We start from the raw sequence: 17,985 nt of genomic DNA, 5'->3' as shown, positions 1-17,985 counted from the left end.
TTGCTTCCCGGGTTGTCTCTGGGAGCTCGCCTTTTTCTAGGGCTTCCAACCAGACGGCATGTAGTCCGGGAACGAGGAGCCCTGCAAATTCTTTATAAAATTCTGCTCCTAGGCCATCAGAGCCAGGGGCCTTGCCATTGGGCAGAGCTTTAATGGCATCTATTATCTTGGCCTGGGTGATCGGGTTTTCCAAGGCTTCTCGGGGCTGTGGGGGACAGAAGCGTGGTGGGTATGTTGGCAAGGTACTGATCTATGTCCTTTTCAGTAGCTGTGCTTTTGGAGGAATAGAGGCGTTTGTAAAATTCGTAGAACATTTTTTCTATCTCTGCCTGTTCTGTTACCACTGTCCCGTTGGCTCGTATTATGCAAGGGATGTCTATGGTTCCACGCTCTCCTCTCACCAACCTGGCCAGTAGTTGGGTTGGTCGTTCCTGTTCTCCATATCACCTTGCAGCAGCGGGTCTATCGAAGAAGCGAACTTCTCGGTCCGCCGCTGTCCTGTATTCCTCTAACTGGGTTTTAATGTTCAACCCTATTTGGGGGAAGGGTGCTTAGCATACTGTTCTTGCAAATCAGCTATTACCCCATCTCGCCTTTTCAGTTCTCTGCGAATGTCTTTTAATACTCCGAATTCTGTGGACATTGCAACGCCCCTTATACACACCTTAAAGGCCTGCCATAGCACTGCTTGACTTGTTATTGTGCCTTCGTTATGTGCAAAGTATTCTTCAATGTGCTGGGTTAACGCAGATCTGTATACCTGATCTGTCATAGCTGCTCGCTTGAATCTCCATGGGGGCCTGTTTAGTGTTACCTTCGGGATTTGCAACGTGATCTGGATGGGCGAGTGATCAGAGTGTGTTCTGGGATGTATCCTAGCTTCGGTTACCCAACCTAGAATGCTATGGTATAATAGCCAGACGTCAATTCTGGAGTGCATGTCGTGCACTGATGAATAAAACGTGTATGCCCTTTTTGTGCCATGTAAGGATTGCCACGCATCACGGAGACCCAGATCGGTCATATGGGTATTTATCATACGGGTGGCATTGGTGAGTGTCTTGGGGCTGTCTGACGTGCGGTCCAGGTGTGTATCGAGAATGGTGTTAATATCTCCACCACAAATCAGGTGGGCTGCTGGGTGTTTGGCTAGTTTCCTGAATAGTGTTGAATAAAAGCCAGAATCGTCCACATTTGGACCGTATATATATTCCTGAGGAGTACCTCATCTTTGAGCTTGCCATGTACCAGGACGTAGCGGCCTTCAGTGTCATTTTCTGTGCTGTAGTGTGTGAAGGGGATAGATCTGTATCAAGATCAGTACACCACGGGCCCTGCTAGACTATGACGTGTAGTGTCGTTGAATACCCCAACTAGGGGCTATCCTTTCTGCCTGGTGCCCTAATAAATGAGTTTCTTGGAGAAAAACGATCTGGGGTCCTAGTCTGTCGATATAAGCCATGATTTTCCTCCTTTTCACCGGTGCTCCCAGCCCACAGACATTCCAGCTGAACAACATGATATCATCCCTGTATATCTTAGCCATGGTCGTCTAATCTGCTTGACTGATGTATACCGTATCTGTACCTTGGTGCGCTTCCGTACTCTACATCGATTCGTACCTGTGCTTTTTCAATTTTAACCCCCCCGTGTAACAATCCCTTCCTCCTTCCCCCTCCCCCACCCTCATAGTTCCCCGAACTTCAACTATGTTTCCCCCACGGTTTCCTCCACGTCCCATGTCCTGTGCTTTGCGCTTGCAATAGGGGGCTTCTGCTGCGCCGGTCCAGGCCTTCTCGTTTCAATCTTCGGCCCAAACTCTTCTGTTACTTGTATACCTAATGAAAAATTGTTAGTGGCCTTATCGTGCATTTATATGACATATTGTCTATTTTATCAGGTTAGTCCAGGGTATTGCCTTCCAAGTGTTCGTATTTGTTGTCTAGTTCCAGCTTAGCTGCTTCTTCTCGACTGAATTCATCGTATTGACTCATTTGTTTCATTTCCGACTCCATTCAATGTTTGCTTTAATGGCGTTGGGATGTTAGCCTCCACTTGCTGCTTCCTCAGGGAACGTGAAGAAGTACGTTTTATTATTATGTTGCATGCATAGCCTAGCCGGGTACAGCATCGCTTAGGGGAAAAGGCGGTCGCAGTGCAGCTTTTGGACACCCGTGAACGAGCGACTCTCTTGTTGTACTGCTAGTATATAGTCTGGAAATATATGTATGATACTGGTTTCGCATCTGAGCTCTTGCTTGTCTCTCGCCGCTCTTAGTATTAAGTCTCTGTAGTTCATCATTCGTGCGGTCTACGGTAGGCCCCTGGTTTAGGTCGTTGTGCCAATGACATGTGCTCTTTCCACCATGAACATGGGTGACCATACAGGGTCCCCCTGCAGGTCCCTTAGTAACTTCTCCACTGCGGGCTCCATTGGGCCTTTAAGAGCATCCTCAGGCACACCAATTATACAAATGTTGTTGCGGTGTGACTGAGCCTCTAAATCTTTGCATTTAAGTTTCACCGTTCCTAGATCTTTCGCCATTGCCGTCACTGTATTGCGTAGCATTTCCAATGCATCTTCGGTGGCGCTGATGCAGGTCTCCGCCTTGGTTATACGGCCGGTAGCTTTTTCTGGCTGGTTCTTGATGGACGCAACGTTTACGTTGATTCCGTTCAGTTTTTCATTCAGGGTCGATAAGCCTTGTTGAATTGCCGTAAAGACAGCTTGAGGGTCCTTGGTCGCTGTTGATGTGGTGATCTCGTTCGGGAGTGTCTGTTCTGTAGACATGTCTGCTGTGCTTCCTGTTTTCACCACTGTTGTAAATATATCTATGGCTCCCTTACCCTTTTTCGGACCTGCGCCTTTGGGCATCATCCACTGGCTTGTCTTTGGTATTGTGGCAGAGTGCTCAGTCTAGTATGGCACCGGAGGGTTAGTTGTGGCTCCTTATATTATACTGCTTGTTGAAGTCTGTACTCTTGTGATCCGGTACTCTTAGGAATGTATACCGCTGGGGGGATATGAAATGTTGTTGCTGGTGTGGCGCGACTGCCCCTGTCTCGGCGTAGTCGCCTTTTCCGCTGGTTGCCTCAGAGTCCTTGTGTCCCTTCAGTGTGAAGTTTATTGCTGGGATTCCCTTTGAGGCTCCACCACAGCACTAGTAGTTGAGTTCAGTTGTCTATGGGAGGCTAATGCCGCCTCTGCGCTTCCTCTGCAATACTAGTGTGAGGCACGTGCATCGATGATTTTGTTACCTTCGTGGTTGCATAGGTTTTTTGAACCCCCCCTACATATGTAACTAAAATTATCTCTGATAATTGATGTTTGGGATCTCGCCCCAGAGACCTTTGTGGCGTCTGCTCGCTGTTAGAGGTCGTTGTTGTGAGCCACCTTGTTCAAGTTCGTTTTCTATGTGGTGGTTTTATATTCGTGGGTTGCTTTGTTGGGCTTCACCTTTGCCCATCTTGGTTCTGTGTCCTCTGGATCATGTGAATGTCCACTGGTTCGCACAGCTTTCACCTTTGCCGTTTATATGGTTGCTTGGTCCCCGGAAGTGTTTTGGCTGCCTCTTCTTCTAATCCGCCTCAAGGTCTCTGTTGTCTCTGCACACGAAGTCTGTTAGGATTTCCCTGTTAGCAATCGCCACGGTGCGCATCAATTGTGTGCCGCTATCCTCGGGAGGATTGTTTCGCTTTCTTCCATTCCCTCTACTGAACGAGTGCCGTACCTCTTCCCCCCCGTAATTATGCTGTTGCCATCGTGGTTGCGCTGGTTGCCCCTGCGGCTTCCCCCGTTCGTGCAACTGGTGGGTATCACCGGTAGTCTATGTTACGAGCCGCGTCCTATGGTGCCTTTGGTACGTCTGGTCGCTGTTCTCTGCTGTTGTAGGTGCTCCTGTAAAGTTTGTTGTTAACAATATGTGGTTACCCCGAGGTCCAGTGCGTCGGCCTTCTCCTTTTCATGTGGTGGGTCGTTTGTAATATGGACCGGGGGACTCACACTGCGCTTCGCCTCGTTGTTATATGATCGCTTGTAGCACGAGGTGGCTAATGTGTGCCCCGTGAGTTAACGGCAGTGTAAGTCGGGTCTGAGCTTGGAGGGCCTAGCGATGGCACCAGTGACCTTATGCATGTCCGAGTTTTCAGGGAGATTTTGTCTGCTTTTATGGTCGATCCGGCGGCGCTCCTTGCGTCCTGGTACCTTGCGGAGTGCGTGTACGATGGTGGGAGCACGCCCTGATATGCGTTGCTGGGGAGGTGGTCCGTGTCTCAATGGGTCAGACCGGGACCTCAGTCTTCTGGCTACAGCGGCTCTAGGCGAGTGGTCCAGGGGGCTCGATGTATATACGAGGTCTTCGCCTCAGACAGGGTAATTGTTTGTGCGCACTTGCTGTTATTGGCCAAGCGTGGGGATTGTCGGATAGCGCGTCTTACTGTCCTTTGTAGCACATCAGCATTCCCGTTCCGTGGGGACGTCTACAGTATTTGCGGGCGCTCTACAGAGTGGTCCGGAGTGCCTACAGTCGCTGGTGTGAGCTTGACCAGACCTCACCTCATGTGGGGCACCGGCCTTCCTTCTGTTCCGTAGCTGGTGGCAGCAGCCTGCAACAGTTCATACGTTATAGGGCCGGCAGCAGGGGCACACAGATCCTTCCAGCTCAGGCGGGTATGCTCTTCGTCGCACGAGGGCTCAGCTTTAACACAACGTATCTCAAGAGTCCCATCATGGAGATTTCCTTAATTTCTGGCCATCATGTGTGGGGTTTAAGACGTATCCCCACCAAAGTTTGAGTTGAACCAGGCAATTATAACAGTTTTATCAAGTTTACCGGCCGATCCATCGCAGGAACTCACGCGGCAGGATGCATCTCGCAGCGTGAGCAACAGCTCCCTCCCCCCAACTTTGCCTAACAGGCATGACGAAGGGCCTGGATGTGCTGGAATCCAAGATTGAAGCCTTTTCCAACTATGTGCTAATGTGGCAGCGGAACAAAAGATAGCGAGAGAGGAATCCCTAGAGATCAGATTTTTAAATTGAAATATGAAGGCTCATACCACTGGCATGACGGAAGAGCATGCCGTTGAACACTCAAACTCACATCATCCCAGAGAAAACCTGACAGGTCGTCTGGCAGGGCCTATGTGGTGGCAGAATCGGACAGCAGGGTGCTTGAAGCCATATGTGCAGAACTAGCACTAATGAATGCACCCAAACCCCCGCACCCCCAAGAAAATGTAGACTAATTCAGTCGTCGGGGGCCCTAAGAAAGAATCAAAAAGGAAGTTGCAAGAAAGAAAAGCCAGATCCTTTAGCTAAACAGAAAAACCAACCTACGGGCAAGGTGACAACTACAATGACCAATACGCTCTTGAATGGGGAGATCAGACAAGTCCAGTTGAGACTCCCGCTGGACAGGTGGATTGCGAAACCGCAAAGACTCATTATAAAAAACCGGAAGGATCCGAGTTTGAGGACTGTAGCCCAGCAGTGCCCAGAAGAGACCCAAGTAGAGCCGCGGACACAAAATACCACAGAGTTGGTGGATCTGGTTACAGCAAAACCCTTAAGGGGCCAGAAGGTAGGGCTATCCGTGACTACTACGAAGCCCTTGGGTGCAAAGTGAGGTCTGTACTACAGCGGAAGAAACAAGGGAATCCGAATTCCCAGCAACGTCGGAGAAGCGAGTGGCCCAACTAAGACATAGCTACGATATAAAAGAGGCCACAAAGACCCACGGTGGTGTGCAGACTTAATACACATGAAACTGGTGGAAGAAAATCTGACAAACAACCCTTTCTTAAATAGAAAGTGGCTGCTGAAGTTACTGCATCTGATCCCGTACTTGATGCGGATTTCATCCAAAGATATGCCTAAAGTAGAACTACCTAATCTTGACAGTGCGGACAATTGGGTGGTAATTACAAGCGTCTCTCCTCTGGTAACCAATAGGATTTGTAAGAACTCTGAAGCACTGAAACAACTGGGATTTAAGATACAAATATTCATTCCAGCCACACAGAAGTCGACCGCCCTAAAAGAAAGTAGCTATGGGGATAGGCGAGGGGACCCGTCTAAACACACTACAGAAGTGAATGACAGGAGGTTGGAGGGCCACTGGGAATCCAGGTACCCGCCTATTGATGGAAGTCTTCGACGGAGTCTAAAGGATTGTCATTATTATCATGGAACACTAGAGGTCATGGGTCCTTTTTACGTAATGTTGAGGCATTGCAGATACTGAATGAAATGTCTTATTTTTGTTTACAGGAAACATGGCTGTGGGAGCCCTGTGCAATAGACGGCTACTCAATTTTTGGCCATCAAAACATTCTGTAATGGGTAGACCCAAAAGGGGGGCTTATGCATAGGGGCTAAAGCCTGGCTTAATATAAGGGAATATAACTAGGGCCCGCCAAACTTGAATTTTATGACAGCCACCATCACAAATCCCAACGAGAGCGGGCAACCAATTTTGGTGACGACCTTATATGACCCCCGGGTGGACATATGACCACTGAAATTAGAGAGATCTTGATGAGAACATTTAGGGCATGGCGAGGAACACATAAGTGGTGTGGGATGGTTATAACGGGGGACTTTAATGTAGACTGTTATCAAACACACAGGGACGTTGGGTGGGAAGAAGAAACACGACCCAAGGGGGAGGCAGAGAGCCATGGAGTGGATGAGAACCATGGCTGAATTTCATCTCGTACCTATTCATCCGGTGAAGGGTGTAAAAGGTACCACCTGGTCCAACGATAAAAGAGAGTCTAGAATTGACTTAATTTTTGTGAACACATACGATTTAATCCAAGAATTAAAGGATACAAAAGTTAGTGACCACCTAATGTTGATTACTAACTTGCAAGAAATTATCCTGAGGCCAATGACCTTAAGGCACAAGCTTGAGGTCAACTCTGGTGGAAACCGTTTACGCTGGACCCCTAAAACCATGGCTAAATATAATGTACTTTTGAAAAACCAAATGGTGGCCAAGGACAGGATGCGTGTGCAAGATATTATGGCGGAAGTGCTCTGTAGAGTAACTACCGAAGCTGCATCCACAAAAAAAGTGGGCAATAAAAATGTACCTCGCCCTGTCTGCCGGTTTGACCCTCTAATTGCTAATAAAAAGAAAGAGCAACAGTCTGCAATTAACAAACTGAAAAAAAGTATGAGGAACCAGAATTAGAACTTAAACAACTGATCACATCAATAAGGAACTACTATAAATCATGGCTACGTAACCATAGGGTGGTATTGTGACGATGAGAGGTGGAAGTACTTGAACAAATTAATAAGAACGAAGGATGCAAAGAAATTCTGGCATTGGTTGGCTAAGGCCCAGGGCCCTCACCCGGGTCTCAAGGAAATTGTCTCGGGAACTGAGATGAGATGGATACACTATATCAAAAGGACATTTTAGGGTCCTCAAAATTTGTATCGGACCGCCCACTCAATGAGATATACCATGATGGGAGAACATCTCAAAACAGTAGACCTGTTAGCCAAAATTAAACAATTAAAATAGTCTAGTGCTACTGGCCCTGGCGGCCTTACTAACCTGACTCTGAAAGGAGATACAGAGTTTTGGGTAAGTACGCTAAAACAATTTTACTTGCAGGTCTGTCAAACTGTGTTGATACCCGAGACTTGGAAAAGTGCCATCCTTATACCTATTTTTAAAAAAGGCCAGAGAGAATGCCTGGAAAACTACAAACTCCTGGCTATGCTGGACTGTAGCAGCAAAGTATTCGCTAACATCTTATTGGAACTACTAACAGAATGTGTAGTCCAAAAGGGAATATTTTCTTACCATCAAACAGGGTTCAGAAAGGGATGTTCGACAACTCCTCCACTCTGGATCCTGTTGACATTGATCTCCGACCTTGAATCTAAACCAAGGATGGCTTTACATGCATGTTTTGTGGACTACTCGTCTGCGTTTGATAGCATGGACAGAGGGAAGTTGTGGACAATGTTAGAGGAATGAGAAATAGATCCCTCCCTAATCTATTTTATAAAAGCCCTGTACGGGGACACATTTGTTAAAATTACGTTATTGCAGGATGGGGCACTATCAGACTCTATCCCAACATGGAAAGGCTTAAAACAAGGGTGTGCGTTGGCACCTTTGTTTTTTAACATCCACCTCTCCCTGCTCGGAAAATGGCTCGGAGAAGCACTTAACACCACTCCCCAATATGGGAACAAAGGCCGGGTGTGCCTAACCTATGCAGATGATGTGGTGATCCTGGACAGGACTAAAGTGGGCCTGAAACGATCACTCCAGGCTTTGTTGACTTTTTCTGGCCTTGAAACCTAATATTAGTCAAACAAAAATGATGGTGTTCGGTAAAACGGTTGCTGCCAACAAAGAAACAATGGTGGCTAGGAGGAGAGAGAGTGGAAACCACCAAAAGCTAGCGTTACTTGGGAATTACCATAAGGGCAAAATGTTCAGCAGCGGTCATTTTAGAAGAGGTGATTCAGAAAGCCTGGAGGAAAGGGTTAGTTTTAAGGAAGACGACTGATACCCAAGGGGGGAGATGCCTTGAAGCAAAAATATTAGCATACAGAGTTTCAATTGTGCCGACTATCATTTATACTTTGGAGGTCTTCCCCTGGAAGTGTGTGGAAGGCGTTGGTAAACTTGAGGGAAAGATTCTTCGTTCCATGTTAAACTTACCCCCCCCCCCCCTGCACCCCTGTCCAGACAATCAGACTAGAATTGTGTCTGCCGTCTCTAGGTATGATATGGTCAATTGCATCTTGTAACCTCTGGGCCAAGATCAAGTATGAATTGGCGGGCCCTGATAGTTTACTGTCGCTTACTAGCCAACATGCCTGTAGATATAAAACAAGTAAATGGTACAGCGAACTAGACACGAGAGTTACAAGTTATATGACCAAGATCGGAATCACTAAGATCCCAGAAACATGGCTAGATTTTAACTTGGCAAAGATAGCAGCGAAAGTAAGGGCATATGATATAGCTATAGCCTTGACACACCTGGGAGCCTTAAAAAAGTTGAAGGAATGTGGCAGACAATCTTTCGACATAAGTTTGAATTTATATATGATCGCGCATATGAGAAGTACAAAGACCCTGACTCTGATGTATTTTGGAGTGGCTTGTTTGGAGCTGATTCATCAGTATTAAACATCAGCAAAGTATGTATGGGACGAAATATATAAAATTCATGATTAATAATGATGGTAGTAACTAAGACCGATTTTAACAATGAGATTATATATGATGTTTATTCTATGCATCACTTTTTGTACGATGAATTTTATTATTTTATGGCAATATAAATGTAAATGTGTAAAAATGTATTTTGTGTATGTTAGTGCGAAAAGGATGCTAGTCACCCATAACGCACTTTAAATAAAAAATAAATAAAAAATATACTTTAAAAAATAAATTAGTTCCTTTATACACATTTTACTGGACCTCCTGGTATACTACCCTGCCAGGTATCTCACCTTCCAATGTTCACTGCCTGGTGTGTTCATTTTTACCAGAACTTCATGAATTCACTGTCCTTTAATTCAGCAGAATTATAGTACTTCACTGTGCTCCATTTTGTTGGATTTAGGTACTACTTGTCCCAACTTCCCCATACTGACATCTCATGTATGGAGACTTGTTCAGGTTTTGCCTTTCTAAATTCTCATTAGTACTCATTTGCTTAGGGTAATGCTTGCTCCAACTTTCCCCATTCTGACATCTCTTGTATTGAGATTTGTTTAGGCTCTATCTTTGTATTTCACTTGGTCAGTAAAAAAATATTACTAATCGTTCACATGACTGTCGGTACACACCGAGATCCCCAATGGCTCTAGGTGGACTCACTGGTGTACTGAAGCACCCCCAACCAATGGTACCTTGCCGCGGTGAAGCTCCCGTTTCAGAATGGGCTTTCCTACACTGCAGACCTCTTTCCAGCTCTCCCGACAGCTTTGCGTTCACCCGCCAGCACATCGACTGCTTCTCTACACAGTGTTCTCGACAGCCAGACAAACAAGTTACTCTCTTACCTGGTAACGTTCTTTCCATGAGATGGTCCGACGACGTATACCATATCTATGACAATCACCACAGCTGTGCTGCTTCGGAAAATCTTTCAGCATCTGCGTCCTGCGTCGATGACGTCGATACACCACCCTCGAGGACCACTTCCAACGGCACCAGATGTTATAAGTAGGACGCACGACGCCCATAGCCTCAGTTGGAGTTTTTTCCCAGAACGTGTGGTACCAGTCTTCTGCCAGTCTGACACACAAAGCCTTGTGGAAACGTAAGCTGCAATAGCATAAGAAATTCTGTAGCGGGGAAGGCACGGAGGGAGCGATATGGAATACGTCGTCGGACAATCCCATCGAAAGAACTTTACCAGGTAAGAGTAACTTGTTCTTCGAGGGGATTGGGTCCTCCGACGTATTCCATATCTATGACAGAGTCCCAAAGCAGTACCAATGCAAAGAGGTGGGAAAAGAATTTAGAAAACAAAAATTTAGAATGCCCAATCAAATGGCGGGGTAAAGGACTGCCTTGCCAAAGGGCAGATCCAGCCCACGGATGGAATCGAGGGAGTAGTGACGTACAAAAGTATGTACCGAAGCCCAGGTGGCTGCATCACATATGTTACCAATAGGAACACCCCCCTGTAGGGCAGTAGAGGCAGCTATACCCCTGGTCGAATGGGCCCGCAAGCCGACCGGTGCATGCTTACCCGCCAAGCGGTAACACTCCGAGATAGCCAAAATAATCCAGCGAGACAGTCTGTTTCGTCACAGCCTGTCCCAAACGCTTTCCAGCGTAACCAATGAAGAGTTGATCTTCCACTCTGACCCGCGACATGCGTGAAATATAAAAGCTTAACGCTCTCCTAGGATCAAGCCTATGGAGCCTCTCCTCTTCCTTACCAGGAAGTGGAGGAGGATAAAACGCCGGAAGAACAACCTTCTGGCCTAAATGAAATTCCGACACCACCTTCGGAAGAAAGGAAGGACGAACTCTAAGGACAACCCTGTCCTTATGAAACACAGTGAAGGGTGGCTTAACTGAAAGTGCCTGTAACACCCTCACTCTGCGAGCGGAAGTGATCGCAACCAAAAATACAGTTTTAAGAGTTAACAGTCTCAAAGGGCATGAATGCAAAGGCTCAAACGGAGCACCCATCAGAAACTTGAGAACAAGGTTCAAATCCCAACCGGGCACCTGGAAAGGTGACGGAGGGAACACATTAGTGAGCCCTTTCAGAAACTGAGAAATTAAAGGAATTTTAAAATAGGAACACTCTTCAGACAAGCGCTTAAATATGAACAGCGCCGCCAGGTAACCTTTAACGGTACCCACTTGCAAGCCCCTGTGGGCCAAAGAAAGCAAAAAAGACAGAACCATGGGAATGGCACATGCAAAAGGATCCACATTCTTAACTCTGCACCACTTGCAGAACTTACGCCAACGGTACAGGGACTTTGTTGCTGGCCGTCTGGCCGAGAGCAACACCTCCATCACGTCTTCAGGGAGGTACCAATCCTTATACCTCAACCTTTCAGAAGCCAAGCGTGAAGGTTGAGGGATCTGACCTCTGGATGGAGAACCTGACCCCCCTCCCGTGAGAGTAGATTGTCTCGGTAGGGAAGACGACGTGGAGGGCAGATGGACAAGTCGAGAAGGTCTGGGTTCCACGTCCTCCGGGCCCACGCCGGAGCAATGAGGATCATCCGGGAACCGAACCTCCGTAACCTCGCAGTACTTGCGGGATGGCGGGGACTGGAGGAAACGCGTACAGTAGTGGGAATGACCACTCCACCATGAACGCGTCTCCTAAGGCTCCTCTTGGAGGAAATTCCCACGAGCAGAACCTTTCGCACTTCCGGTTGACACTGGAGGTGAAGAGATCCACTTGAGGGGTGCCCCAAAGGGCGAAGATCTCCAGGAGAAACTCCTGAGCCAGCTCCCACTCGTGAGAGATTGTGCTCTGCCTGCTCAGAACGTCCGCCGTCTCGTTTTCGTCTCCGGCCAGATGAACTGCCGAGATCGAACTCGAGCTGCATCGCCTCCCTGTACAGAGGAAGTGACCCTGCCCCCCCCCTTTTTGTTGAGGTAGTGCATGGCCACCGTGTTGTCCGTCAAAATCAGGACATTCTTTCCTCAAACAGTCGGCAGAAAAGCCTTCAGGGCTAGCCTGACGGCCCTCAGCTCCAACAGATTGATATGGAGTCTGGACTCCGACGGCGACCAACGACCTCTGACTGTCAACTCGCTGGCATGAGCTCCCCATCCCGTGATCGTCACCTCCGGCCAGGGAAGCCAAAACGGAGCCCCCTTCATCAGATTGCCTTCGACGGCCCACCACAGAAGGTCCTGGGCGACCGAGGGCGGCACCTGAACTGGTTCCGACATCCTGCCGGAGGATTGTGACCACTGCATCTTGAGTGCCCACTGCAAAGATCTCATCCGCAGTCGAGCCTCTGGCACCAGAAGAATGCAGGATGCCATGAGGCCGAGCAACCTCAAGAACTCGAACGCCGGGAGCGTCTGGGCATGTTGAAACTTGTGCACCATCTGCTGAATGTGAAGAGCCCTCACCTGGGGAGGAAAACACTGCCCCAGGGATGTGTCGAGCACTACTCTGATGTACTGGAGCAGCTGTGATGGCGTCAAATGGGACTTCTTTAAATTGAGGGAGAAGCCCAGCCTGTGAAGGGAGTGGCAGGTGACGGACAGATGATCCAGGACTTGCTCGGGAGAGCGCGCCCTGATCAACCAATCGTCCAGGAAGGGGTAGACGTGAATCCCCCCTTTCCTGAGATACGCTGCCACCACCACCATGAGCTTGGTAAAAACCCTCGGGCGGAGGTCAATCCGAACGACAGGACCCGAAACTGAAAGTGCGAGTCGCCAACCGCGAACCTCAGGTACTTTTTGTGCTTGGGATGGATCGGCACATGAAAGTAAGCGTCCTTGAGGTCGAGAGACACCAACCAGTCCTGAAGTTGAAGGGCCTGGAGGACTTGAGAGAGAGTAACCATCTTGAACTTGTCCTTCCTGAGGAGTTTGTTCAAACCACGCAAGTCCATGATGGGTCTCAATCCCCAGTCTTTCTTCGAAATCAAAAAATAAGGGCAATACCATCCCTTGTTCCTCTCCGCTACAGGCACCAGTTCTATGGCACCTTTCTCCAGCAGGGCTTGAATTTCCTGCGCAAGGAGCGGATCCGGAGTCTTCAAAGAGAGGTTCCCTGGTGGATTGTCGTGTGGCCTCTGCCGAAAGGGAAGACAGTAGCTGTGGGTTATGATCTCCAGAACCCACACATCTGAAGTAATGGCACGCCACTCTACAAGATGCTGTGCCAGCCTTCCCCCAACCGGCAAACCATGGGACATGGCCTCATAACTGAGTGGCAGCAGCTGCGGCGTTGCCTGAGGGCTAAGAGGCAACTGCCCGAGCGGCCTTGCCACCTCGAGTACCTTGTTTTCCACCTCTGGCACTCCTACGGTGGCCCCTTTGACTGACAGCTCCTCTCGCTTTACCAAAGGATGAGTAATAACAAAAGGAACCTCCCCTCCATTGCTGTCCCTTAGGACGAAAAGGCGGAGGTTGTCGAACTGCAGCACTCAACGACTTCGCTGCAGCTTTGGAGGTCTGCAACCTCTCAAGGCTCTCGTCAGCCTTGCTGCCAAAAAGATGTTCATCGTCAAAGGGCATGTTGAGGAGCCGGGCCTGCACATCAGGAGCAAACCCCGACTTCCGCAACCACGCAAACCTGCATATTACGGTGCTCACCGCCATGGACCGGCTGATGCAATCTGCCATATCCAAACCCGACTGAACGGACTCACACATGGCATCCTTGCCATCCTGGACCATAGCAAGGAAACCATCCTGTTCGTCCCCTTCGGGAATATGTTCAGCCGCTAAGGCAATACAGTTCCACAGAGTGTGCGTGAAACGAGACAAGGCACATACGGAGTTGGCCGCCTGAAGCGCCATACCCCCTGAAGAAAACACTTTCTTCGCCCAGCCATCAAAACGTTTGTCGTCCCCATCAGGAGGGATGGTAGGATACGACGCCTGCTTTACCCGGGCCGTAGCCACCTGCACCACCAAATTCTCCGGAGTGGGGTGCTTGGTCAAGTAGCAGGTGTTGCTACTGGCTGGGCGGTATTTTCGCAGCAAAGACTTGCCCACTGCCGGGAGACTCTCCGGAGCAGTCCAAGCCGCCGCCACCCTCTTCTGTAGAGCCATATGAAACAGCAGTACCGGGTCAGTTGGTGGACCAAGGTCGAGGATGTCCGTAAGATCATCCTGAAGAAACTCCCCTGGGGGAGCAGACTATCCCAAGTACTCGGTGACCCTAGACATAAGGCGCCGGTACGAGGAGTCAGCATGAGTGCCTGGCTCAGGCCTACAAAACTGCACCTCCGGAGAGGTGTCCAGCCCAGTGGCATCGTGCAGTGACTGTCGTAGGTCCTCAAATTGGCTATGGACCGAGAGAATCTCATCTGGCACCGTATCAGGAACCATGCCATCCTCAGAGCCCTCATCAACCTCTGAAATGTACTCCAGATGGCGGTAAAAAGGCACAGAATGGGAACAAAGCCATGCTTGACCTTACCCAGAGCCTTTCTAGGGGGTTCCCCTGTGCCACGGGGTACCTCCGAAACCACAGCCTCGAAAGGCGCTAAGGGCGTTGAGTGAATCGGCGCCAGGTGAATCGGCGTCAACGTCAGACGCAGCGCCGACGGCATCGACACAGGCCTCGAAGGCGAAGCCCCGAGCGTGTCCTTCGACATCCTTGGCGCCGACGACTTCCTCGGAGGTGGAGCCTCTAGAGAGTCCGTCGACGACCTCGGCGCCACAGGCGTCGATGTCTTCTTTGAAGACTTCACAGGTTCACACGGTCTCGAGCGCGTCGAGGACCGGGTCCTGGAACGGGCATGACGAGAACGATTCCCCTTGACCGAGCGGGACCTCTCCCGCGAATCGTGCCGACCACCCGAGCCCGAAGGCGTACGAGCGGTGTCTCTCGACCGATCACGACCGACCCCACTCGGAAGCGCGGACGGACTGGTGCCCTGCGATTCGAGAATCTCTAACATTTTCTTCCCGAAGGAAGCCCATTCCTCCGGTGTCGCATGCTTGGTGGGATAAGCGACCTGCCGACAGGCAGAGTCCTCGGATGAGGACGGGGAAGGCGACCGATGCCGGTGCTTCCGGGAATGCCTCGAAGAGGCAGAGGAGTGGCGGAACCGACTCCCGGAGCGAGACCCACTGGACTTCCGACGACGATGTGGAGAGTCGCCCCTCGAATCGTCTGTCGAAAGCCCCGCGGACCTAGACTTCCGGGGCTTGGACACCTTACCTACCGACAACAACTTCTTGCACTCCCGCAAGGCTTTGGACGTGAGCGACTGGCAGTCGACACAGTCATCCGTGTCATGGGCCTCCCCAAGGCACCAGAGGCAGGTGTCGTGCGAGTCTGTCACTGGCATCTTGGACCCACAGTCCCCGCATTTCTTAAAGCCCGGACGCGTAGTGGAAGACGAGGTAGACATCTTCACGAAGGATAAACTTCACAAAACAAACAGGTCCGAAGATACCGAGAAACAACAGAAACTCCAAAGAGTCGAGGCGCGCCGAGATTCCCGAAGCGAACACGTTCGTGGAAAAAACAGAACTTAGGCTACGAGCATCGTGCGTCCTACTTATAACATCTGGTGACGTCGGCCGAGGTCCTTGAGGGCGGCGTATCGACGTCATTGACGCAGCACAAAAGATTTTCCGAAGCAGCACAGCTCGAACAGGAGGCATGGGGGCGGTACAAATAGCAGAAAAGGAGGGACAAACAGTGCCAGACAACGTAGGGCGGGACACAGACCCATTCCCAAGCGGGGGGTGGGCACAGACCCAGGGGTAGGGACCACCACCTTGAGGGGGCAGAGCAGAGTACAACCACCACTTTGGGGGGACACAAACACCACCTCAGGGAGCAAAAACACTTCCTTGGGAAATCCTGAAAAACCATAAGAACAACAACGAGTGAAAGAGCAGCACCAACAGCACATTGGGTGTTCAAAGATCCATTCACTCCCCTATCTATACATGTAAAAATTCCTTGGAAAGATGAACGAATGGGGAGGTGTTCCGATGATTCCAGGAATTAAATCAATGTAGCATTTTATATGCTAATCACTGCTGAAAGTGCATTCATACGAACATGTGTTTGAATTTCAACTTTAATAACGGGTTCTATGGGTTGGCTTAGTTTATATGCATGACAATGAGAAACACCCAAGTCCTCAAGTTGCTTAACTCAACCTGGAAACCGTATTCACTAATGTGTGTATGGCCCCAATAGCAGTAGTATTATATGGGGGGCAGTGGAAAAGGACTAGTGCTATAGAGCAGAACCAAACAACACACTAGTGATGCATTACACCATCCACGTCCCTTCCGCTTTAGCCTGCTTCATGTCTCTATGCTTGCCTCCATTTTCTTTCACTACTCTTTTTCAAAGATTTGCATTGCACGTATACTCCAAAAACTTCCCACATAGTGAAGCAATTAGGTACTGTATATGCATTAAGCTGTGCATAGCCATGAACATGTACAAAAACCCATTGGCAAAACAAAGCCGTTACACTTTTTAATTCAAATAAATGCCATAGGTCGACGGGAAAGCAATCACACAATTAGGAAAGAGAAACATTAAAACTGAATCAGTTAGACTGCATATAAATACACTAATCATAACTAAATAACTTTGTCCAGCTTAGGGTTTTCTAAATGTTGCAACCCTTCATAAAGCAATTTTAACAGATTAACACCATTATCATTTTCCCAGGAAAACAGAGGGTTCTATTCAGATCTGTGATACAGTGCCATCACCCAGATACCAATAAGCAGAGGATTGGCCACTACAAGTGTTAGGAGAAAACGCAAAAAGATGCAGCTAAATCACCACATAGAAGGTACACATTTACTCAACAAATGTATCTGCTGCATTTGCACAGAGGGATAAAACATTAGTACTTGCCTGCAGTTTAGATGGTTCTGCAGCAAATTCAGATTCCTCAGCTTCTTGTGTTTCTGTGCCTTCGTCAATGACAGATTCGGTCTCCTTGGATCCGATTTCTGAACCCTTTCCAGGCTTCGATTCCCTCAACTCAGTTGTTGTCAACTCTGAGGTTTCAGATTCTTGGGATGCAGATTCTGTGCACTCTTCAGTGCCACATGCTGTGGTACTCGTGCTGCTGGGAGGGAGGTTTTCCTTTGCAGTTACAAAGTCTTCTGGCTTGTCCCACCTAGATTCTAGAAACAACTTTGAATGTATTTTCCATCTGCACATCTCTCAGTCTTGTACATTTTTCAAATTAAATGGTAAAAGCAGCACACACTTAGTGATTCAATACTTATAATTCTCTACATCATGGAGTCTCCTATAATGAAGGACCTCTTAATTACTGGTGTCATTTTTAGATATGATTTTAGTTTAATTATGCACATGCAAAAAATAGTGTTGGTGTTGTATGACTGATGCCTAGACCTTTCGACTCTGAATTAAAGTAAATTCTTGAGTTTATTAAGTTGAAATGGAAATACTACACTTGTGAAGAAGAGTTTTATAAAAAGTACTACATTGAATGGTCTCAGCTTGTAAACCTCTTATTGAAATGTCTGTGCCTCTTCCAATTCGCAATACGTAGCACAACCCTCTTCCAAAACATGAATGAGCTTGGGTTATTTTGGTTTAACAAACTATAAGAAAAACGTTACTAACAGTAATAGTTTTGATGTAGCTTGTGTCTGAGTGATATGCTGTACATGGTCTACCTAGTGGTTGGAAAGAATATTACATTTTGTTGACTAAAATAAGTCCCGCATTGACAGGGCTGTATCAGAAAGAGGATGCATGTATGACATTGCTCTGGCTACTCAAAATGCCAGCCCCCCAGATTGT

At 48.4% G+C, this 17,985-nt stretch overlaps 1 protein-coding gene across 1 annotated transcript in view; it reads right to left on the bottom strand.

Moving 5' to 3' along the window:
- WBP4 (WW domain binding protein 4) overlaps positions 1–17,985 on the bottom strand; it is an 807,881-nt gene that overhangs the window by 332,776 nt on the left and 457,120 nt on the right. The window contains exon 8 of the mRNA XM_069640150.1: positions 17,062–17,336. Within this exon, the coding sequence (XP_069496251.1) occupies positions 17,062–17,336 (275 nt within the window). The remainder of the gene's footprint in view (positions 1–17,061; positions 17,337–17,985) is intronic.

The sequence above is a fragment of the Ambystoma mexicanum genome, chromosome 7q (assembly GCF_040938575.1).
Source record: "Ambystoma mexicanum isolate Mex_15411 chromosome 7q, UKY_AmexF1_1, whole genome shotgun sequence".
Taxonomy (NCBI): Eukaryota; Metazoa; Chordata; class Amphibia; order Caudata; family Ambystomatidae; genus Ambystoma; species Ambystoma mexicanum.
Note: the sequence above shows the minus strand (reverse complement) of the source record. Positions and strands in the feature narration are given on the sequence as shown.